General features: G+C 40.0%; 1 protein-coding gene across 1 annotated transcript; it reads left to right on the top strand.

Annotated features, from left to right (window-relative positions):
• Positions 1-136: 136 nt before the first annotated feature.
• Positions 137-25,354, top strand: APIP (APAF1 interacting protein). The gene is made up of 7 exons (XM_027979618.3): positions 137-344; positions 12,164-12,264; positions 18,011-18,059; positions 19,430-19,547; positions 21,229-21,364; positions 24,037-24,204; positions 24,835-25,354. The coding sequence occupies exons 1-7, from the start codon at positions 153-155 to the stop codon at positions 24,932-24,934; spliced, it is 864 nt and encodes a 287-aa protein (XP_027835419.2). The 5' UTR covers positions 137-152; the 3' UTR covers positions 24,935-25,354.

Here is a 25,354-nt window from a genome sequence, read left to right as displayed (position 1 = left end):
ATGCCCCGCCTCCCAGCCGGGGACACGCCCCCTAGAGGCCAGCGCGCCTCTGAGTCGAGTTCTAGCCCCGCCTCCAACCTGGCTGGCCCCGCCTCCCAACCAGGCGGCTGCGCGGTTGGGTCAGAGAGGCCCTCTCAGACCCGCCTTTCATCATGTCCGCCCCGCCCCCAGGCTGCCCTCAGAGCCGCCTGATTTTAGTTCGGGCCTCGTTGAGTTGGCCCAGGGGAAGCGCCAGGAACGCTCGAGCCGTGCGAAGTTGCCAGGTGCGGGTGCTGCTAGTCCCGGCCATGTCTGGCTCTCACGCTCCAGAGGGAGACTGTTGCTCACGGCAGTGCCGCGCGCAGGTAGGGGCGGGGCCGCCGGTGCCCTCTATTCCCAGGAAGCGAGGCGGCGGCCGAAGCGAGGCGCCGGCCGGGTGGGGCTTTGCGCCGGACCGGACGCTACCACCGTGCGCCGCCCCTTGCTCCCCGCGTGTGGACTTGAGGCCCCTGCCTACTCGGCGAGCTTTGCTTCCAGCGCTGGGATTTTTCGGCGGCGAGGGCTGGGCACCAAACGTTGAAAAGGGAAAAATAACTGAGGGGGAGCATTGGGCGTCTTTAATGTGATTTTCAAAACCATTTAACATAAAAGACCTTCGGGGAAACTCGAAGCTCTGGAGTGGAACTGGAGCTAGGACTGTCCCCTGCAGCTGTTTTCCTGCGCTCTTCGTTTGCCGCTCAGTAGGCAGTGGGAAAACGTCCGCGGAGCCAGGTCTTCGGACTGTAGCCAGCACTTTTACTCTGCGCAGTTGCTCTTTGACTGCCTCGGATTAGATTGATTATGGAATGACCTTAAAAAGGGTTTTTCCTTAAACAGAAGAGGAAAATCCACCCTCGGGCTGCGCATACCTTTTATTCTGGAACACCCTCGTGCTCAGGGTGATGATTAAGAGCTTGGCCTTGGGTACGGAGGAAATCTAGAGGAATAAACAATTGCAACGTGAGAAGCCTTGCTTAATTAAGAGGCAGAGAGGGAAAGCCCCCCCCCCCCCCCTCCAACTCGCTCCTTTATTTCTCCTGGGGCTGAAGGGCCCAATTAAAAAGTAGTAACGTGGGTCACAGCCTAGCAGGTTTTATTGGGAAATTCTTGGCAACCACTATTCTTGTGTGAATAAGTAACATAACACAGATTAGCAAAGTCTCTTATTTGTTTTCTTCTTCCCACGTACTACAGTTTGTTTATTCCTCATTTCACTGTCATTTAAAAACTCGCCCACTGTCTGCTTCTACAAAGATTAGATCAATACCTGCTGGAGTTACTGACTTTCAACATACCCTGAAAGGAGTAGAGAGAGGAGATCAGGAATGAGATACTGTAGGAAAACCTGGCAGAGCAGGCTGTCAGACAGTTGTTTTCAAGAGAACATTTTATAACTATTAGTTTCTTGCATTTTTCTCCTATCTAGAAAAGCACTAAAATAACTGAAACATCTGTGCCGCGTGACTAGCGTCAACCTGGTGATTAACATCAACCCTTGGCCAAAATGTGGGCTTGATTCCATGTAACTCTCCTTCACTAAAATTATCTACTGACCTCCCTTCTCACCACTTTGGATCAGTTCCTGAGAACTGAGAGGCTGTCTCCCTGCCTATAGTCCTCATTTTGCCCCCAGTTAAACTTAACTTTATGCTAAGCTGAGAAGGATTGAGGGCAGGAGGAGAAGGGGACGACAGAGGATGAGATGGTTGGTGGATGACATCACCGACTCAATGGACATGGGTTTGGGTAGACTGGCGGTTGATGATGGGGAGGTCTGGTGTGCTGCGGTTCCTGGGGTCGCAAACGGGACTGAGCCGCTGAAGTGAACTGAAACTTAACTTTGAGGTTGTGCCTTTTTTTTCTTTTCTTCAGCCAACATAGCTTTTTAAAAAACTATCCCTGGAATATAAATTCCATTAATGCAATGACTCTATATCTTCCAAATCCATCTCCACCATCACACATTAAAATTTCATTTTGAAACTTTCGCACAGCCTTCTGGTCTGGTCTGGTCTTTGCTACCTTGGTCATCCTTCAGCCTTTCTTCTGTACTACCCCTATAGAAATGTTTCAAAAACAAGATGTGATCCAGTCATCTTCTACTTAAAATGACTCAGCAGTTAGCAACCATCTGTAACATAAAGCCCAAACCCCAGTGCATGGCATGAAAGACCCTTACAGTCTTTATCCCTACCTGCCTCCATCCTGCAGAACCTAATTCTGGTTGCTGGTGCTTAAGAGTTCTCTCTGACTGAAACACTCTTTCTCCTCTTCACATACCTGCATACTCCACCACATCCTTTATTAAAACTTAGCTCAGCATCCCTTCCTCTCTGGTCTTTCCCAACTCCTGCTCCCTCCCAGCAGTAGCTTCTACTCGCATAATGCCCTGGACCATCTTGTTTTATACATTGTTTTGTGATTTTGCAACTTTTACTAGAGTTTGAGCCCTCAAGGGGAAGGATTTCATCTTACTCATATTTATTTCTTTGGGGCCTTCAGTAAAGGTTTGTTAAGTGAATGAATGAGAGGGCTATTCAGTAGGTACACAAAAAAGGTGCAAAGGGCAGTTGCCATGACACAAGAGTTTGAGGAACGATCACTTCTGCCTGAGACGATGAAAGAAGGAATCATAGGGGAAGTGGGTATGAAGGCTGATAAGCAAGAATTTGACAGCTAGAGTTGGGATAATTGGAGATCCAGCATGGACAATAACAGTGCAAAGAGAAAAAGATGTATTCTTGGCTGTCAAGATAATGTGTCTTGAGTTATCTATTGCTGCATAGCAAGTATCCCAAAACTTAGGCATAACACACGATCATTGTCTCACACAGTTTCTGACAATTAGGAATGCAAGAGAATTTAGCTCAGGGTTCTGGCTTAAAGTTTCTCATGAGACGGCAGTCAAGCTGTCAACTAGAGCTGCAGGCATTCAAACCTTGACTGCAGCCGGGATGTGCTTCCGGGCTCACAAAGTTACTGGCAGGCCTCTGTTCCTCCCATTTTATTGGCCCAAGCCTCAGTTCTTCCTTGTATGGCCTGCTGCATAGCTAATACCCTATAACATGGCAGCTGCTGATCCAAAGGAGAGCAGAGACGATGGAAGCTGTAGTCTTCAGTAACCTGATATCAGAAGTGACAGACCGTCACTTCTCAGTGGGTCTTCACACAGACCTGCCCCACACGATTTGGAATGGAACTCTACACCAGGATGTGGAAACCAGGAAACTGGGGTCATCATTAAGGGCCATCCTGGACGTTGATTACTATGTAGGTGGACTAGAACTGAGAGATTTATGTAAAAAAATGAAAATATTTGAAAGTTAAATTGGAGCAAAAAAAGCAGAAGGACTTAATTAACAGACCCAGGACATGATATCTGAGCATTAAATGATTTGGGGAAGGGAGTTTAAGTGATCAAAGTAGTGTATTAGTACTAAAAATAGAGTGAAGGGTGAGCTGGAGGGAAATGGAGAAGTTGTAGGCAAAGAAGCCAAATAAGGAAAAATGACCTTCATCCTGGCCAAATATGAATCCATGAGAGCTTTACACTCTTACTATTACATTGGACTTCCCTGGTGGCTCAGACGGTAAAGCGTCTGTCTACAATGTGGGAGACCTGGGTTCGATCCCTGGGTCGAGAAATTCCTTGGAGAAGGAAATGGCAACCTACTCCAGTACTCTTGCCTGCCTAGGAAATCCCATGGATGGAAGAGCCTGGTGTCCATGGGGTCACAAAGAGTTGGACACAACTGAGTAACTTCACTATTATAAAGTAAGAAAAGCTAGGATGATGGAAAAGTGAATTCTACAAAATTAACTGCATTCAATTTAAAGGACTACCTTTTATCCTGACATTATCCTTCCTACTGTTTTTATGTTAAACATGCACTTTATTTTTTGAAGAATGTGATGATGATTAAATATAACTAACGTAACTTGGCAATCTTCTGTCAGTCCCTAAAATTTAAAGAACAACAGCAACGAAAGCTATTGGTCTTGAAATTCAGAAGTCTAGGAATCACTCATCCAGGTTATTAATATAAGGAACTCAATACCCAGAAAGAGTCACTGACTTACATAGGGCACTCAGCTAGTGGATATCAGAGTTAAAGCCAGGCTCCTTGTGTTAATGTGTTCAAGCTCACTCTGTTTGCGGCACAATAGGCCAATGAATTGAGAGACAAAGTGTTGAGGCAAGGAAGAGACTTCAGTTTGGGAGCCGGCAGCCTGAGAAGATGGCATGCTAGCATCTCAAAATAACCATCTTATTGGGGTCTGGATGCCCCAATCTTATAGTTTGGAGAAAAAGAAGCAAGGAGGAACTAAAGTTGAAAGGCAGAATGGAGAGGGAGATGCAGTGGGGAAGTAAAGTGAATGGGTCTTCAGTCTTGCAAAAATCTCCAAGGGAATGTCCAGCCTTCAGAAGGAGTGTGTTAATCTCTTCAATGAGATGCTTAAACAGTAAGTGAACCGTTAACTTCCGGATGTTCAAGCTAGGTTTAGAAAAGGCAGAGGAAGGTGAGATCAAATTGCCAACATCTGTTGGGTCATGGAAAAGGCAAGAGAGTTCCAGAAAAGCATCTACTACTTCTTTATTCACTATGTCAGAGCATTTGACTGGGTGGGTCACAACAAACTGGAAAATTCTTCAAGAGATGGGAATACCAGACAGCCTTACCTGCCTCCTGAGAAATCTGTATGCAAGTTAAGAAGCAACAGTTAGAAGCAGACACGAAACAGTGGACTGGCTCCAAATTGGGAAAGGAGTACATCAAGGCTGTATATTGTCACCTTGCTTGTTTAACTTATATTTAGAGTACATCATGCAAAATGCTGGGCTGGATGAAGCACAAGCTGGAATCAAGATTGCCAGGAGAAATATCAATAACCTCAGATATGCAGATGACACCACCCTTATGGCAGAAAGCAAAGAGCAACTAAAGAACCTCTTGATGAAAGTGAAGAGGAGAGTGAAAAAGCTGGCTTAAAACTCAATATTCAGAAAACGAAGATCATGGCATCCAGTCCCATCACTTCATGGAAAATAGATGGGAAAACAATGGAAACAGTGAGAGACTTTATTTTCTTGTGCTCCAAAATCACTGCAGATGGTGACTGCAGCCCATAAATTAAAAGATGTTTGCTCCTTGGAAGAAAAGCTATGACCAACCTAGACAGCATATTAAAAAGCAGACATTACTTTGCCTACAAAGTTCCATCTGGTCAGAGCTATGCTTTTTCCAGTAGTCATGTATGGATGCGAGAGTTGGACCATACAGAAGGCTGAGCACTGAAGAATTGATGTTTCTGAACTGTGGTGTTGGAGAAGACTCTTGAGAGTCCCTTGGACTGCAAGTTGAAACTCCAATACTTTGGCCACCATGTGAAGAACTGACTCATTTGAAAAGACCTTGATGCTGGGAAAGATTGAAGGCAGGAAAAGAAGGGGATGATAGAGGATGAGATGGTTGGATGGCATCACTAACTCAATGGACATGAGTTTGAGTAAGCTCCAGGAGTTGGTGATGGACAGGGAGGCCTGGCGTGCTGCAGTCAGTGGGGTCGCAAAGAATCAGACACGACTGAGCGACTGAACTGAACTGATAGAGATTCAGCTTAATTGCTCTAGTAGATGTTGTCCAGTTTCTCTTTATTATTTATTTGTAAATCCAGGATTCCTGATTATTCCATGTATCTGTGTTTTGAATTCTCTTTTGTACACACAGTTGTACCATCTTTTTGATTCCCCCATTAGTTGATGGGCTAAAATGAATTTGACAGGTGTTCATTTTATGATTGTAAGAGAGTCTCCCCCCGAGGAAAACCCCTGAGAAATACATGCCTCTATTATGCTTTAATTGAAAGAAAAAGTGGAGGAGATTAGAGCCATGGCTGGCTGTGAGCAGGTACCTCAGTGACATTCGAGGATGATTTCCTTAAAATAACCATCATTGTCTGGGCTTGGGTTGGAAAAGAATTTCCAGACATGAGACAGCGTGAGGGCTAAATAAAGTTTATTAGAGTGGGAGATGCTCTTAGAACAGCGGGCCAGCTCAAGGGAGAACCAATGTTGAACAGGGTCCTTAGTCCACTTTTATACCCAGGGTACAAGGAGTGGGATAGGGGACTTGCAGGTCATTTGCTGATTGGATTAGGCACTTATACTGGGTGCGGTGAAAAGTAAGGCAAATACCTTCTCCCTATGGGGTGTCCGGGAGACAGGCTATACTGCTCAGGAGGACCTGAAATCCATTAATAGTTAAAACACAGGGGAGGGAAGGATGATAAGGGTCTAGCTTTTCTGTTCCTGCATTCCAAGCCCCTTGATGGTTTTATCTGCTCTTTCGTTCTTGGGTCACAACAATAAATAGATTGAAAAATTGGGGAAATGAAGTATTGATTCAAAAACTATTTAGGCCTTAGTTTTTAATATATACAAAACAACCCAGATGGGTGGGGTTGGGAGGGAGGTGAGAGGGGAGTTTAGGACGGAGGGACACATGTACACCCATGGTTGATTCATACAATATGGCAAAAACCACCACAATATTGTAAAATAATTAGCCTCCAATTAAATAATTTAAAATGTGTGTGTGTATATATCTATATCTATATCAAAAATACTGTTAAATGTTGCCCCCTAACTGTATGGAACCTCTACTATAAGAAGTTGATTGCAACCTACCTTTAGATATATCTTTCAAAACCCTTATTCTAAGTGAAAATTCAGACTTAATAACAAACAAGATACTAGTGACATTCAGGGGAAAGCTAAATACTAACTAAATCTTTTATTTCTTATAAATTCTTATTAAAATATGTATTCTGGTTTTTACTTTTCCTATTCTGGGCAACTTAAATGACTGCATATTTAGTAAATATACCTCTCTTGGTTCCTGCTGCTGATTATTTTTTTGAAATTGTAATTTTGTGGATTTGAATGAAACCTTACTAACAACAGCGGCCTTATCATTGTTACTCCTGTAGCAGAAAGCTGGCTAATGGTTCTAATACCTCAGTACTGGAAAGACAGAAGGGAAAAGGGGTGGGTGGGGGGGGCGCGGGGAGCAGGGCTTAAGAACAGTCTATTTTCTATAATGTTTGCAACTTGCTGTGGAAATGGATGGTTTTAAAGATTGAAAACTGCAGGAGTCTTCTCATTGGCTGCATTTTAATATGTAATTAAAACATCATTTGTATTCCTAAAAAAAGAAATAGCAAATTAGACAAGGCATCAGTAATTTTAGCTAGATTTAAAAAGGAAAAAATAAGAAAAACCAATGTAGCTTTATTAATATTTTAATTCAGAAATTTTTCATTTATTAAAGTGGAAAGGAGATGAACATTGTGACACACATTGTGCTGCCTGCTGTGTCCATTGTTCAGTTCAGTCAATCATGTCCGACACTGTGACCCCATGGACTGCAGCACGCCAGGCCTCCTCTGTCCATCACCAACTCCCGGAGTTTACTCAGACTCATGTCCATAGAGTCGGTGATGCCATCCAACCATCTCATCCTCTGTCATTCCCTTCTCATCACACCTTCAATCTTACCTAGCATCAGGGTCTTTTTCCAGTGAGTCAGTTTTCCATATCAGGTGGCCAAAATATTGGAGTTTCAGCTTCAGCGTCAGTCCTTCCAATGAATATTCAGGCCTGATTTCCTTTAGGATGGACTGGTTGGATCTCCTTGCAGTCCAAGAGACTCTCAAGAGTCTTCTCCAAAATCACAGTTCAAAAGCATCAATTCTTTGGTGTTCAGCTTTCTTTATAGTCCAACTCTCACATGACCACTGGAAAAACCATAGCTTTGATAGCTTATGGTGAATGATATCGGATTTGTGATCTCTGAAGAAGATTTAGCTTCGGGACTAGGGACCAGGCTTGATCACTCAAGAGCTTTTGTGTAGCAGAGTTTTATTAAAGTAAGAAAAGGGTCCGAGAAAGCTTCTGACATAGACATCAGAAGGGGGACAGAGAGTGCCCCCCTTGTTAGTGTTAGTGAGGGAATTATATACTTTGATGAGTTGTTCATTTCAGTTCAGTCGCTCAGTTGTGTCCAACTCTTTGCGACCCCATGAATCGTAGCACGTCAGGCCTCCCTGTCCATCACCAACTCCCGGAGTTCATTCAGATTCACGTTCATCGAGTCAGTGATGCCATCCAGCCATCTCATCCTCAGTCGTCCCCTTCTCCTCCTGGCCCCAATCCCTCCCAGCATCAAAGTCTTTTTCCAATGAGTCAACTCTTCGCATGAGGTGGCCAAAGTACTGGAGTTTCAGCTTTAGCATCATTCCTTCCAAAGAAATCCCGGGTTGATCTCCTTCAGAATGGACTGGTTGGATCTCCTTGCAGTCCAAGGGACTCTCAAGAGTCTTCTCCAACACCACAGTTCAAAAGCATCAATTCTTCGGTGCTCAGCCTTCTTCACAGTCCAACTCTCACATCCATACATGACTACTGGAAAAACCATAGCCTTGACTAGACGGACCTTAGTCGGCAAAGTAATGTCTCTGCTTTTGAATATGCTGTCTAGGTTGGTCATAGCTTTTATAAATCAAAAGAATGTCTCAAGGTTGTAAAGATCTTACTAGACCCACTTCCGTAATTTACATTTTAAGATAACAGGATTAGCCAGAAGGTTTTCAGGAAGGAGAAACTGTCCTCAAGCAGGATACATTGTGGTTATATAATCCCTAGTACAGGGAACTCCTAGAACTCCGGGAGTTGGTGATGGACAGGGAGGCCTGGCGTGCTGCAATTCATGGGGTCGCAAAGAGTCGGACACAACTGAGCGAATGAACTGAACTGACAACAGATTAAACTGAGTTGTGTAGTCATCAGTTCCAGGCTTAAAGAAAAAAAAAATTTTTATGTGACTAAGGAATGTAGAGGGGGGAAAAAAACCCCACAAAGTTTGTCCTTTCCTTCTCCTTGAGAATTCCAGACCCCTCTCTCCTTGAGGACCCCTGGATCTTATCAATCTGCCTAGGAATTGACTCTTTCAGTTTTGACCAGACGGACCTTTGTTGGCAAAGTAATGTCTGCTTTTTAATATGCTGTCTAGGTTGGTCATAACTTTTCTTGCAAGGACCAAGTGTCTGTTACTTTCATCGCTGCAGTCACTATCTGCAGTGATTTTGGAGCCCAAAAAAATAAAGTCTCTCACTGTTTCCACTGTTTCCCCATCTATTTGCCATGAAGTGATGGGACTGGATGCCATGATCTTCGTTTTTTGAATGTTGAGTTTTAAGCCAACTTTTTCACTCTCCTCTTTCACTTTCATCAAGAGGCTTTTAGTTCCTCTTCACTTTCTGCCATAAGGGTGGTGTCATCTGCATATCTGAGGTTATTGATATTTCTCCTGGCAATCTTGATTCCAGCTTGTGCTTCACCTAGCCCAACATTTTGCATGATATACTCTACATGTAAGTTAAATAAGCAGGATGACAGTATACAGCCTTGATGTACTCCTTTCCCTTTTTGGAACCAGTCTGTTCTTCCATGTCTAGTTCTAGCTGTTGCTTCGTGACCTGCATATAGATTTCTCAAGAGGCAGGTCAGGCGGTCTGGTATTTCCATCTCTTTAAGAACTTTCCATAGTTTGTTGTGATCTATGCAGTCAAAGGCTTTGGCATAGTCAATAAAGCAGAAGTAGATGTTTTTCTGGAACTCCCTTGCTTTTTCTATAATCCAGCAGATGTTGGCAATTTGATCTTGTGTTCCTCTGGCTTTTCTAAATCCAGCTTGAACATCTGGAAGTTCACAGTTCACGTACTGTTGAAGCCTGGTTTGGAGAATTTTGAGCATTACTTTGCTAGCATGTGAGATGAGTGCAATTGTGTGGTAGTTTGAACATTGTTTGGCATTGTCTTTCTTTGGGATTGGATATATCCATTATATGTCATTTTAATCCTCAGCATGTTCTCATTTAATGGATGAGTAAACTGAGGCCTGGGCTTCCCTGGTGGCTCAGTGGTAAAAAATCCATCTGCCAATGCAGGAGACACCAGTTTGATCTCTGCGTAGGGACGATCCCCTAGAGAAGGAAATGGCAACCTACTCCAGTACTCTTGCCTGGAGAATCCCATGGACAGAGGAGCCCGGTGGGCTACAGTGCATGGGGTCACCAAAGAGCCAGACATGACTGAGCAGCTAAACAACAACAAAACTGAGGCCCCGGGTCATGTAAGCAATTAACCCCGAAGCCTGTGCTGAATCAGAACTTTAAAAAACGTCAGCTTTCCCATATCGTTAATTTTATATTCTTAAGTCTGCTCCATCAAATTATCACTAGCAATACTTATCTAAAATAAAATAGTATGTATAATATTAACAGTGAATATGGGAAAATTCCATAATTTCAAATACCCATATAAGTAGCTAAAAATGTAGTCTGTTCAATAATAACCCCTCTTTGGACTCAAAGATGTTCTTTCCCCTTTACCCAGTGCTGAGATTTCTATAGGCAGATACGCTAACTGTGCTTTGCTGCACAGTGCGTCTATTTCTTGTTCACTTTAATCTGGAGAGTATAGTCCCTTGGGGTCCCATGTGTATGCTGGGATTTTCTATTGGCTGCCCCGTTTGGAGCATACCTGAGGTTTTATCTTGTGCTTCTAGTGACTTGCATAGCTATCAAAATTGAAGCACTAGGTCACCAGAGTTTTGCAGATGCTTTCAAGGAAGTTATAGGAGCTCACTTCCCTCCCAGGTAGATTCACTCTTTTCTTCAATGGCCCCCATGAAACCTTATTTTCCAGCCAGCTAAGCAATATATTTTGAAATGTGTTTTAAAATAATTCAGCTGTTTTAGTTGTTTTCAAGGTAAGGGTTGTAAATCATTACTGCCAAAATGGAATTCATGGTATTTCTTTATTATTGTTTTTGTTTTCATTCATTTTAGCTTTACCAAAAGGGGGAAATGCTCTATTTTCTTTTTCTAAACAAATAATCACCAGACATATATAAAAGTGGGGCTTTTATTTCAGCTAGATTTATTGTACTGATAATTTCACCAGCTGTATGAATGTGGAATCATCATGTTGTACATCTGAAACATAATGTTATATGTCAATTATATCTCATATATTACTTCTATAACATCTTAAACAGTAAGATGTTATCCCAACATATATCTTCATAGAATGGGGCCTAGAAAATATTAACTATGATTGCTTCTGGGTGCTTTTTATGCCATTTTCTTGACTTATATTCCATAATGAGTATACATTGATTTTGTAATAATAGAAAACAGTATAATTACCATGGAAAAAGGACATTTTTTATTTTTTTTTTTAGAAAAAAAAAAGATTGAACCAACACAGAGAAGATGAAAAAATAACTATCATAGTATATATCATGTACATCATGCCTTAATGAGGTGTTTTAAATACGATGTTTCGTTTAAAGAAATCTTCTGTGTAGACTGAAGTGTGCCTCTTTCAGCACTAGATTCTATTTCAACCATTTCAGTAAGACACTTTGCAATATAACATGGTATTTCCCCACCTCATTGTTATAACTTGTTCCATAGTATTGGACTATGTGGCCCTTAACTGAATGATTCTAGGTGGCCAAACAATATGGCAGATCCACTTTCCAAACATTAAAAACAAAGTATATTTTGTAATAATTTTCTCTCTCACAGTATCCTGTCTATGGTAGATTTTCTTAAACTTCCTTAAATTGTTTTTTTACTAGAGATATCTAGTATATATTATCGGAGAAGGCGATGGCACCCCATTCCAGTACTCTTGCCTGGAAAATCCCATGGACGGAGGAGCCTGGTGGGCTGCAGTCCATGGGTTTGCTAAGAGTCAGACACGACTGAGCGACTTCACTTTCACTTTTCCCTTTAATGCATTGGAGAAGGAAATGGCATCCCACTCCTGTGTTCTTGCCTGGAGAATCCCAGGGACGGGGGAGCCTGGTGGGCTGCCGGATATGGGGTCGCACAAAGTCGGACACGACTGAAGTGACTTAGCAGTAGCAGCAGCAGTATATATTATAGTAAGTATATATTATATAGTATATACTATAGTAAGTATGTAAGTATATATTATATATATTATAGTAAGATATCAAGTAACTTACTAGATAAAATAATGTCTATTTAGAAATCATTATCTTCTTTTTAAGGACAAGGAACATCCAAGATACCTGATCCCAGAGCTTTGCAAGCAGTTCTACCATTTGGGCTGGGTCACTGGGACTGGAGGAGGAATTAGCTTGAAGCATGGGTAAGTTTCTGGCTGATTCTCCATATAAGTAGACCACCACGAGCCTAACATGTATTATGTCAAAGAACAGCTGTTGATCAGTTTCTCATGGTACTCAAGGTAGTTAGTTTCTAAATAGAGAAATAGGTATTTGCATAACCAAACAGAGTAAGTGTTCTCTAGATGTTGCATATATAATAAATACCTGTGGACTTAAGAACCACAATTTGTAATCCAGATAATTTGGTCCCAGTGTTTGGAGTACCAAAGTTAACTAACATGCTGCTGGGTATGTTCGTGTCTGGAACTATAAAGGATCCCTTCTGGGTAGACAGGATTTGTTACAAAGGTTCAGATACATATTTCAGAGTCGCTTAGATGCATATTGTTAACCATCCAAAAATCCTAAAAATTACATTTTGAGTAGAAAATCGCAATATGCCTTTCCAACTACATGTATTGTTATTAATGGGCTTAATACCTGCGGGTCCATGTTGCTCACAGGACAAAACAAGAGGTATTTGACTTGAAGTAGAAGGAATAAATAGTATTTAATTGTTCATTAGATTTATTCAGTGTCATTCCTTTAAGAGGATGAAAAAATAAGTAACCTACTTACAATGAAAATAAGGTTGTAGAATCTCATTCCCTTAATTGTTTCTGGAACAGGATTAATATTTTTCCTCCTGAAATGTTTTAGGAATATTAATTGTCTGGAGGCTGAATATTAAATTGAGTAACTTGATTTATTTCTTTATCCTAATTCACTTTCTTTAACAAAATTGGACTACTACAATATTTATGGGATATTGAATATATAGAGTAACACCTCCAAGGAGGCTGCATTGTTTAGAGAAGAATGGGATGTAAAATGTCATCAGTAAACTTTTTTTTTTTTTTTGGCTTCGCAACATGCGATTATCTTAGTTCCCCAACTAGGAATTGAAGTGTGGCCCCTTGCATTGGAAGCATGGCTTCCTAATCACTGAACCACCCGGGGAGTTTCTATAATCAGAACATTTTGGATTAAAGGGACGTCGTGGCATACCACAGGATGATGCCATTGAAGCTTCATCTGCTTCAAATTACCAAGAAACTCATAAAATATAATCAAACTGTGGGAAATGGCAGGAGAGGCCTTACTCAGCAGCTGTCAGAGTTCATATGTAGGGAGGCTCTTGGTCTGCAAAGGTCCTGTTCCACGTAGTACTTGGTACCTCCCTTACATGGGTCCTCTTATCATCAACCCGGTGCTAATGTGTCAATAGGTATTTCACAGGTTTTCAGAGTATTTTGCCAAAACTTTCAAGTTGACCTGTTCACAACAAAGTCCTATAACAACATTTGTTGTTATTATAATTGTTTCATTTTTTCATTTAGGAGTTGAGTCCTAGTAATTTTGTTTTTGAGCTGTGTTATTTATAATAAATCATATTCTAAACCTTGCCTTTAGTAACCTGCTTTTTAATTGCATTGTCAGAAATACTAGTTTGTACATGTATGAATAAGGGCTTGCCAGGTGGGCACAGTGGTGAAGAATCCACTTGCCAATGCATGAGACTCAGGTTCAATCCCTGGGTCGAGAAGATCCCCTGGAGTAGGAAATGGCAACCCACTCCAGTATTTCTTGCCTGAAGATTCCGTAGACAGAAGAGCCTGGCAGATTGCAGTCCACAAATTCCATGGACAGAGGAGCCTGGCAGCCTACAGTCCATGGGGCCACAAAGAGGTGGACATGACTGAGTACGTACACACAAAGAGGCAGTGCAGTGGTAAAAAAAAATCCGCCTGCCAATTCAGGAGACACAGTAGATATGGGTTAGATCCCTGGGTCAGGAAGATCCCCACTAATAGGAAATGACAACCCATTCCAGTATTCTTTCCTGGAAAATTTCATGGACAGAGGAGCTTGGTGGGCTACAAAGAGTCGGACACAACACGTACACACACATACATATGTAAGAAACAGAGCTTCCTACCAAACTGAATTAAAATAACTTTTTCCAATTGGCTCTTTAAAAAAAAAATAGCAAAATTAAAAATAGAATGTAAGCAAGAGGCCATTGCAGATCTCAAGAAGAAATTTTTTTTATCATAAAGATATAAAAGACTGTAATTAAAATGTAGAACCGTTCTCTAAAATTGTGTATGGTTATGCTTAAGCCCTGAGGGGCACATTTTAAAATTAATTGACTTTGTGGCATTACAGTCCATTTGTGGGGACGTTGCATTGTATTTGTAAAATGTCTGTTATTAGATTCTTAATTGGTGAGGAGCGCCGCCTGGAGGTCACAGGTGAAAACAGCCACGATTGTATGTCACTGCATTTGGGATCTTACTAAATTTGTGCTTTAATAGAGTAAAATGGGTAATTTGTAGTAAAATGTTGAATTTTCTCCCTAATATTTAAAAGACTTTGTAGACCCATATCAATAATTTTATCAATGATACTAATATTCTCATGTTAATGAAAGTTTTTTTCTGATGCTTCAGAGCAGATATATTTGGCATGAAGGACAAACCCAATAGATTATGTTTCCATAGTAAATGTGGCAGTAAGCCTTTGGAGAGAATGAAATTATTTACATTTCCAAGGCTTGGCTGCTATCAGTCCAATTTATATGCTCCTGATGTGTGGTACCAAACAAGAGAAGACAGCTTAAGACACAGATGAGCGTTAAATCAGAAGGAAGAAATGGAGGACCAAGAAAATAACAATAGTCACGGCTATTCCAGGATACTTAGCAGCCATTGTGTTTAGGTTGGGCTCCTGCCTTTCACATTTACCATTTCCTATTTTCACAGCATGATGTTTTTATGTGTCAGAAACACTAATCCTGTTGTATGCTACTAAAATTAAAATTAATTGTCCCATATTGTAGACAAGATAACTGAAGCATAGTAAGATTTAAAGGATTTTTTAAAGTAAATACGAGTAGAAGCAGTACATGTACATGTATTATGAACCCTTGCGGTTTGTCCCCCTGCTCACCACAGAGTGAAAGAGGAGGGAGTGTGGAGAAAATAAGTTCCCAAACGTAGTACCTGGAAACTCAACATGCTTTCTGTTTGTGGCTTACAGTCCCAAGAAATACTTTACTTTTAGTCTTTAGCACTTGTCCTTCCCAAAATAAAAGCTCTATCATCTCTGTATTTTTATCCAGATATCTCCTTCCTTGTAGGTGTAAATATATTTTTTTCTAAAATCTATTTAGCTAATCGTTTAATCAAAATTGACCAAAATCTAAACTGTTTTCTATTTTACAAAAGTAGTAATAAAAACAGATTTAGCATACCAGGGAATTCCCTGGCGGTCCAGTGGTTAGGATTCCATGCTTTCACTGCTGCTGCTGCTGCTGCTAAGTCGCTTCAGTCGTGTCCGACTCCTAGCGACCCCATAGACAGCAGATCACCAGGCTCCCCCGTCCCTAGGATTCTCCAGGCAAGAACACTGGAGTGGGTTGCCATTTCACTACTGAGGGCTTATTTACAGCAGACTGTTGGGAGCTTTATCTGGGTCTTTTCCCGGGGCTGCATAAATATCTTCCGGCATGAGAAGACCTACAGGTCCACTTACCAGCAGAGGTGATTGGACTGTGTACCACACATGATTCCAGAGTCTCTTTCATGTTCTTCATGTTACAAAAGGTTTGGATCTCTGGTATTTATAAGGGGTCCTTTTTGACAAAAGGACAAAAGGTTTGGATCTCTGGTATTTATAAGGGGTCCTTTTTGACAGTATGATCCCTATGCATTGCCACTGGTTCCAGAGGAATGCCACTCTATGATTTTCTTAGGCAACAAAGTTCTAAAGCAGTAACTACTTTGTGAAACTGAATGCTTGAACAAAGCTTACTGTGCTTTGGATTTCACTCCCTTTATCAGGCATTTTGGGCTTCCCTGGTGACTCAGATAGTAAAGAGTTAGCCTGCAGTGCTAAAGACCTGGATTTGATCCCTGGGTTGAGAACAGTCCCCTGGAGAAGGGAATGGCTACCCACTCCAGTATTCTTGTCTGGAGAATTACATGGACAGAGGAGCCTGGTGGGCTACGGTTTCGTGGGATCACAAAGAGTCGGACACGACTGATCAACTAACACTTTCACTTTCATATCCAGCATTTATTTTCTAGACCTTAATTTATGAGTAGACCTTAAAGCAACTTCCCTTACATTTTGTCAGTTCTAAGTCTATAGGTTTATTTGTAACCCCTGCTTCGGCAGCTTGATGCAGTATAGCCAGTCATCCTCATTTTCTGTGGGAAACAGTTGATATTTTTTTAACTCTTAATTTTATATTGGAGTATAGCCAACTGACAATGTTGTAATAGTTTCAGGTGGACAGCAGATAGACTCATCCATAAGTATACATGTATCCATTCTCCTTCAAACTCCCCTCCCCTCCAGGCTGCCACATAGCATTGAGCAGAGATCCATGTGCTATACAGTAGGTTCTTGTCGGTTATCCATTTCAAATACAGTAGTGTGTACATGTCCAAACTCTCTAACTATCCTTTCCCCCATCCTTACCCCCAGCAACCATAAGTTCATTCTCTTAAGTCTGTGAGTCTCTTTTGTGTGTTCATGCTAAGTTGCTTCAGTCCTGTCCGATCCTTTGCAACCCTGTGGGCTGTAGCCCGCCAGGCTCCTCTATCCATGTGGTTCTGTAGGTAAGAATACTGGAGTGGGTTGCCAGGCCCTCCTCCAGGGGATCTTCCCTAACCGGGGGTTGAACCCATGTCTCATACATCTCCTGCATTGGGAGGCGGGTTGTTTACCACTAGCGTCACCTAGGAAGCCCTGGGAGTCTCCTTCAGAAACAGTTAATATTGATTTAGTGTCCCTAGTCCACGCCTCAGTGGTGGAAGCTGGAGCCTGCAGGTGCTGATATTCCCTTCATTTGCGTTATGTGGCAGCTCTTCAGCCCCCTCTGGCAGCAACTGAAACTGATACATGAGCCAGAGGATCTTTGTTGAGGGTGGAGAGAATTTAGAGAAGATTTTGAAATTAATTTCCGAATCAAATTTGAAAGCACCTTGTGGTAATGCTGTAGCATCCTCCCTGAGCACAGGTGTTGTATAACAGATCTCCAGATGTAACCATGCCTTTTACATTTTTAACTTTCTGCAATTGTTTTAGCTTGTTACCATGTATTTTCACAAGATAGAAGTGTTTTTCAACTAGGAAGCATAATGTTCCACCCAAAAAAGTAGCCCAGAGTTAAAGCTGTAATTTAACCAGCCCTCCAGCAGAGGTCTCTGAACTTCATGTTTTGTAATAAGAGCATTTCAGACAACAAAATGAAACCCGATTCCTTGCAAGACTTTGAGTGAGCATATTTTCCTCTGATTGGATTTTAGAATTACTGTGTTCCATGTCTAGCAAGATCAACTCTGCTTTTTGACGCTTAAAGATGCTAAGGACTTGTGTTTTCAGATTTGTATTTATCCTGACTAGATGAAAGTCTGGTTACCATTAAGTTTGCACCATAAAAAGAAATAAAGAACTTTATATGAAAATGTAGAAGACAGAAGCAACTATCAACATTTTACTGTGTCACCAGCATTATAAAGACATTAAAGTAGCTTGCTGTTCTTTCTTGCTGTTCTTTCTATACAACCTATTCCATTAATTGAATAAAGCTGCTATTTGTATGACTAGATTTATAAAGATGATTAATGATTGGACTGCAAGGATACACTTTTCTTTTTTGCAAAAGCAGAACAATAGAGTTAAATAAATACCAATTTCTATATTTTGTATCACCAGCAATGAAATCTACATTGCTCCTTCAGGAGTGCAAAAGGAACGGATTCAGGTATGATAAAGGGATCCTTCTTAAACCTAAATGTCTGCTCTTCTCTACCTGATTATCGTTTTGTGAAATAGAATTAATATTAAAAGAAATGTTAGTTTTAAAGGGAAATTATATTGTCATAATTTAAATAACTAATCAACAAACATTTATTAAGTAACTACTAAATTTTTTTAAGGTGGTAATGATCCTGCATATCACCAGGTGTTCTAAACTTTCTTTCCGCCTCTACAGGGCAAAAGTGAATAGTACAGTCTTAAATCATAATAAAAGATGATTATAACTGCAGCATTATAACACCATCTTTATCGGCTAATAGGTTAATCAGGTTGGACCAAATGGACCAAATTGACTCATATTTAATAATGGCAAAGGTCTTCCAAAGTGATAAAACTTTGTTTCAAAATTTTGAGAGGACCCCTTCTGTATTAACGCTAGAATAATACCCAGAATAGAGTTAAGTACGTAATACTTAATTCTCTCTAAGGCATAATGCTTCATTAATAAAGAATTTATATGGTAGTTTACAATAAACCCTGGCAAGTGAAAGTTATAAGTCAGAAATATGCATGTATTGGTAGGAAAAACCTGTAGATCTACATAATTCTTTCAAACTTAAAAAATAATGTGCCTCGTCGAGATTAGCATTTCTGAGTACCAGGTAAGATTCTCAAGGAATAAGAAAATTTTATTCTCTGTTTTTCCTCTTATATTATGAAATATGAAAAAATTATAATACCCATCCTAAAATAGTGATTATATAGTCTCTCTGAAATATAGTTGTGAAATTACATGGCAAAACTGAGAAATTAAATAACCTTATACTTGCATATTAAATTTTCCATATCAATTTTTTCCTTTAAATTCTAAAGGTGGATTTTTTTTAACTCTTGAGATTATTTTGGTTAGTAGAAAACATTTTTTTATTTCTCAAAATGGTTATATATTTTTGAGTGAGAAACTATATAAATATTTAAAATGAGTTACACATATATTACAGAGAAGGCAGTGGCACCCCACTCCAGTACTCTTGCCTGGAAAATCCTATGGACGGAGGAGCCTGGTAGGCTGCAGTCCATGGGGTCGCAAAGAGTCGGACACGACTGGGCGACTTCACTTTCACTTTTCACTTTCATGCCTTGGAGAAGGCAGTAGCAACCCACTCCAGTGTTCTTGCCTGGAGAATCCCAAGGATTGGGGAGCCTGGTGGGCTGCCGTCTTTGAGGTCGCACAGAGTCAGACATGACTGAAGCGACTTAGCAGCAGCAGCAGCACACATATATTAACACTGTATATATATCCTATAGACAAACAAGAAAGAAGACATTTCTCATTAATATTTATGAACCTTTTCTTTTTCCTTCTCTAAATAGCCTGAAGACATGTTTGTTTGTGACATCAATGAAAAGGACATAAGCGGACCTCCACCATCTAAGAATCTTAAGAAAAGCCAGTGTACTCCTCTCTTCATGAATGCTTACACAATGAGAGGTCGGTAGAAAATGTGCTCAACATAACGAATATTTGCAGAGTAGGCTCCCCTAAATGGGCTCTCCTGTTTGGCTCAGTGATAAAGAATCCTCCTGCTTATGCAGGAGATACAAGTTCAATCCATGGGTAGGGAAGATCCCCTGGAGAGGGAAATGGCAACCCACTCCAGTATTCTTCCCTGGAAAATCCCATGGACTATAGTCCTGGCAGGCTATAGTCCATGGGACTGTAAAAGAGTCAGACATGACTCAGTGACTAAACAATAAAACTCCCCCCTAAATAATGGCAATTATTGTTGTAATTCAAATTTCTTAAATACCTGCTATGTGCAAGAATTATAAACTTGTTCACTGATTTAGTCCTCACATCGTCTCTGTGGAAGGTCCATTAATACTTCATTTTATACATGAAAGGACAGAGGCTGTGGGAAGGTTTTCCCAAAATAAACAGCTAGTGAGTATTGGGGGGGCCAGAATTACAATCTAGATGAGTATGACTCCACTAGATTGTCAGATTAACCAACTAACTATTATATATACAATCCAATTCCTACTCTTGGTTTAGAGCTATACCTCTGCAAATTTGTAGTAGAAATTAATCAAACTACAAAGGAGGGAAAATCATGGTCTTTTCTTCACTTCAGTGGGAGTGGTCCTCTCTTTTTTGAAAAATTTACTATATGACATTTTATTACTAATAAACATTTTATTACTAATTCCCAGAAATTGTGGTAGAAAACTAACCTAGAAAGATTGAACCTAAAGGACAATGTAAAAATAAGAAAGTATAACTCAAGTACTGACTTAGCCATTGCAATGAAGTCATAAAGACCATGCTTTAGTATAGCCCCTGAATGAAATCAGTACACAGTGAATAATCATGCTATGTTCTGTTCCCGGACATTACCAGCTACTATTGACAGGATGAAACTTCAACAGCAGATTCTGCCAGCCTGAAGAATCTTTCCTAGTAAAAAAAGCTAAATAAACTTCCAGTTGCAAAAATAGCCATTACTGAGTTTTAATAGTATACAAATTCTTTTTTAGGTAAACCCATTGCATCTATATCTTAAAATCCTAATCATTCCTTATGTCACCAAGATGTGGCCTACACTATAAAGCCTATCTTGATCAAGGGTCAGACTGACCTGGGTTCAAATCCCAAGTTTTCAACTACTGTTAGAGTTGGACAGTGTAGTTAAATAACTGTGAATAAGTTATTTAACAATCTCTGAGCCTTGACCGTTAAATGGGAGAGATGGTGGTTGTGATGATATAAAGAGAAAACATCTTTAAAGGAGACATAGGAATCCCTAATTGAGTGGTCATAGTATTGTGATAATGATCTCTATTATTATAACAGCTGTACTTTAGACCATCTAAAACATGTTTTTGAGCATGTATGAAGTATTGCGCACATTGTCCACTTGCTGGATAAAGTTTAATGTTTCTTCTTTTTTCTTTCTGACTCTTCTCTTTCCTACCTCCCTTCCTCCTCTCCTACCCACTGCCAACTTATTATTCGATGCCAAAAAAAACAAGTCCATAACCATATAAAAATATATGTGTGTGTATGTCTGTATATGTGTGTGTGTATATATATGTATATATAAACTCTTTAAAAAGCGTAATTTACTTCTCGCTGAGCATGTGACTGTATTCTTCCCCCCACCGCCCCCCAGACGCAGGCGCTGTGATCCATACCCATTCTAAAGCCGCTGTCATGGCCACCCTTGTCTTCCCAGGAAAGGAGTTTAAAGTTACACATCAAGAGATGATCAAAGGAATAAAGAAATGTACCTCGGGAGGGTATTACAGGTATTTCTGCACCCCCACCTCTTTTTTTTTGGTGCTTAAATAATTTGAACAGTATTTCTCCTTCTTGTGATAAATGGGATCCTGATATTTTTATGTATTTAATATGATGTTATTACCCTACTTAATATTATACTTCCAGATCTATTCTCAGTGACACCAATTAGATGCCTTCCTTCCCTTCTCCCCATTCCCAACCCAGCCTTGGGAAATCATTGCCAACGTGAATAACAAAATGTTTGTTGGAGTAAAAAGAAAAGGACTGGGCTGAGATTTCTGTAGAGATGGAAAGACTGTGTTCCTCTATTGAAACAACCCGAGAGTAAGCGCTCCTCACCTTGACTTTGTCTTCAGAAAGTTTCAGCTCTGACCAAAGTTTTATGCTTCGTTTGGATTTCATGTAGTATTTCTGTAAAATTTTCAGTTAAAAAAATTTTATAATTATTTTAATGTAGATCTCTATATGCTTATATTTTTCAGTGTGGAAAGGGGCATAGATAATATAGAACAGAGGCCCTTTAGACAAAATCAACTAAATCTACCAGCCCACAAAAATGGGGCCATTATTCATCAATCTAGAATATAGTGACACAAAGAAATATGTTCCTGGGACTCAGGGGCAGGCTCAGCATTTCATCTAAATGTTTGGGCATTCTTGTTCCTGAACCTTCACCCTTCTTAATTTCCTAAAGGGGCTGAATCCACTTTGGCTTGTTGAGAAGAAAAGGGTGCCAGTTTCACTAAAGTGTTCTTACGCCAGTATGTTACTGTTACTGCACGTAATAGACAGTACGTGTTTAAACTAGTGTGCTGACAAGTTCATTTGACTTGATTTTAGTTAATATTTATTGTGTGCCTAAAGCATTCCTCAGCACTGGGAAACACCTGCTTACAGAAGTTAAATATTTAAATTATGAAAGTGTACATAGTAAAGCATAGCCGCGTACTGCCTTTTCCACGTCTGGGTCTTGAAGGAGAGGCATTTGTGTGTTACCAATTTCATCGGCATTTGATTGCTTCAGTGAAGAAATAAAAATAGGTCAGAAGAACATGTGAAACGGTAGGTTTAGGAGCAAAGCCCAGCAGAAAGTCTTTGGAATTTGTGGAGAAAAGAATGACGCAAATGCAGAGATGCCATTTGTTATGCATCACAGTGTATATACTTTTTATATATTATGTTGAATGTTTCAGAACTTAAAGAGTACAAAGTTTTTTGAGATGTTTTTGCAATTCTGTTTGAGCCTGGCTGGCTGGGAAATCAGTAACAGGGTCATTATCGCAGCTCCTGGGCAGTGGTACTTAATCAGGTTTTGGGTAGAATCCTAAGTATCCAGTCAAAAGAAGGGGCAAAAAAAGGTGGATGAAGTCGGAAAAAGGACGGAGTTTTTACATTTTCTACTCTACTTTTAAAAAATTTTAAGTGCATCTTAAAAATAACGATAACTTTCAAATGCCTAATTCTTATTGATGAGGTAACCATGTTAAATGTAACTGTCCTCCCTTTTGAAGGCGAATGCCTGTGGAAGGGTGAAAAGAACACTGTTTAGTTGGAGGACTACCCCTGGCTCTGCTCCTGTAAAAGGAGGAGATCAGACTGGATTAGCTTTCAGGTCGTCTTTTACTGTGGAATTATTTTGCACCTGGAGCTATTTCTGACTGTTTGGTGTATGGTAGAGGAAAATATAAGTTTGTGGTTTTCATGGCCAATACTAGGAAAGACTTGGGACTAGCAATTTTTCCTTCCATGTTTAAGGATATTTTATAATTACCTCTGTTTTACTTAAGTGAAATAATGGGCAACCTCATTCTGTTAATGGTAATGATTGGCCAAGTTCTTTATCACATGACTGCTATTTATTCTGTACCTTCCCTAAAGTAGTAATTTCTGATAGTTTATTGATAGAACTTATTTTGGTTAACTGTAGCCATTACAGAGGAGGTGAAAAAGCAGATGATACACTAACAAGGCAAGAGAAGTTCATGTTACAAGGAAAATATGTCTGAGTTTTGATTGGTTGTAAATGACCTCAGAAATAGTGGTAACTTTACCAGTGACAAATTATTTCTTGAGTATTATTACAGAAACAAAAAATGAAAAATGCATATTTTGATTTCATCACATGTACTTAGTAAAAATAAGGTAAAAATAAGTTCTAACATCACAGATTTGAGAACGTTCTAAAAATGTTATCATACCCTTAATGGTTCACTCAAAAGGTTTTTGCTATCCCAGGACCATAAACCACACGTGTATTTATTTGCCTATCCAAGACACTTTCAGGTCCTGCAGAGAGAGAATAAAATGGTTTCGAACTGTTGGGAAATTCCTGCTTTAAGTAGTTCAGTTGTTAATCCTTCCTGTGTTCAAAACACTATGATTCTCTATGCTTCATGGAAATACTTGTATGATCTTGATTATTTCTTTGTTAGGTTTTGGTGTCCTGTACAAATTTCTGCCACTTCTACTTAGGATTAGAACAATGCCTGCCAGATTCCCAAGGCGTCTTTTGATATAGTTGTTCATGCAGGATACACAGACTGACATGCAACATCTTGTTCATAATTTGGAGTGGCTTCTCAGATACAAAGAGAATGTCTAGCTTATTATTTGAAATAGTGATCAGTTTTATATATGAATACGTTTGTTTTAAAAAGGAGCATGTTTTGTCTTACAGATACGATGATATGTTAGTAGTACCTATTATTGAGAACACACCTGAGGAGAAAGACCTCAAAGAGCGCATGGCTCGGGCAATGAATGATTACCCAGACTCCTGCGCAGTGCTAGTCAGACGGCATGGAGTCTACGTCTGGGGAGAGACGTGGGAGAAGGCTAAAACCATGTAAGTGTAAACCAAGGAATGTCAGGGCCAGTCACCCTTTAGTTGGAGGACTACCCCTGGCTCTGCTCCTGTAAAAGAGTAGACCGGACTGCATTAGCTTTCAGGTCTTCTTTTACTGGTATGATTTTTTTTGGTGTGTCACTGGTCAAATTGGTTTAATCTGAATTTAAACCAATTTCACGGTTTATCATTATTATTTCTAGACATTTTATTTGTATTATATATTCTTTGGTTAAGAAATAATTTTCAGGTCAGCTGTTCTTTGGCAAGTTACTGTGCCCTTTGATATAAAGAAGGAGCAACAGCTCTTGTTCTCTCAGTTGAGGGCTAGGATGATTTGCTACATTTATTTACAAAAATGGCACATAATAAAAAATTTAAATTTAGGTAAGTAGTATATTTTAAACTCTTTTATTTCCTGAGAAGTGTATGGTATGGTGGCATGATATGGTATGATTCCTTTTTTTAATAATTTTAGAGACAAAATAAGAAACGCTTTGCATAGAATTGAGGGGGGGGAAATTACTAGGAACAGGGTTCATTTGATGCAGAGGAAAAATGTGATTATTAGAAGTGGAGAACTCTGACTAAACACTTTTAATGCTTTTTGCTTTTTATTTTTTTAAACAGGTGTGAGTGTTATGACTATTTGTTTGATGTTGCTGTATCAATGAAGCAAGTAGGGCTGGACCCAGCACAGCTTCCCACTGGAGAAAATGGAATTGTATAAGTAAATGGAAATTTACTATATAGAGAGATGAAGGAAAAAGGAAAGTGAAGTCGCTCAGTTGTGTCCGACTCTTTGCGAACCCATGGACTGTAGCCTACCAAGCTCCTCTGTCCATGGGATTTTCCAGGCAATAGTACTGGAGTGGATTGCCATTTCCTTCTCCAGGGGATCTTCCCAACCCAGGGACTGAACCCACGTCTCCCGCATGGTAGACAGACGCTTTACCATCTGAGCCATAGAGAGATAAAGCTTATCTTAATTATTACATAAATGACATGACCTTTTTGAAATGAATTGAAAATGTCCATGAAGATATTGATTTGTCACTAAACAATGCAGATCTTCTGACACTGGGTGATATTTGCTTATATTCTTATAATCTTAAATGACAATGCAATGGAATAAAAATTTTATAATGAA

The sequence above is a fragment of the Ovis aries genome, chromosome 15, assembly GCF_016772045.2.
Source record: "Ovis aries strain OAR_USU_Benz2616 breed Rambouillet chromosome 15, ARS-UI_Ramb_v3.0, whole genome shotgun sequence".
NCBI classification, from domain to species: domain Eukaryota; kingdom Metazoa; phylum Chordata; class Mammalia; order Artiodactyla; family Bovidae; genus Ovis; species Ovis aries.
The sequence above is the reverse complement of the archived record's forward strand: the minus strand, read 5'-3'. Positions and strand labels throughout refer to the sequence as shown.

Excerpts from the sequence above, each read along its gene's own strand:
- APIP (XM_027979618.3), top strand. The coding sequence starts at position 153 with ATGTCCGCCCCGCCCCCAGGCTGCCCTCAGAGCCGCCTGATTTTAGTT. Across the intron at positions 345-12,163 it reads CACGGCAGTGCCGCGCGCAG|GACAAGGAACATCCAAGATA; the intron begins GTAGGGGCGGGG and ends CTTCTTTTTAAG. Across the intron at positions 18,060-19,429 it reads TGCAAAAGGAACGGATTCAG|CCTGAAGACATGTTTGTTTG; the intron begins GTATGATAAAGG and ends TTCTCTAAATAG.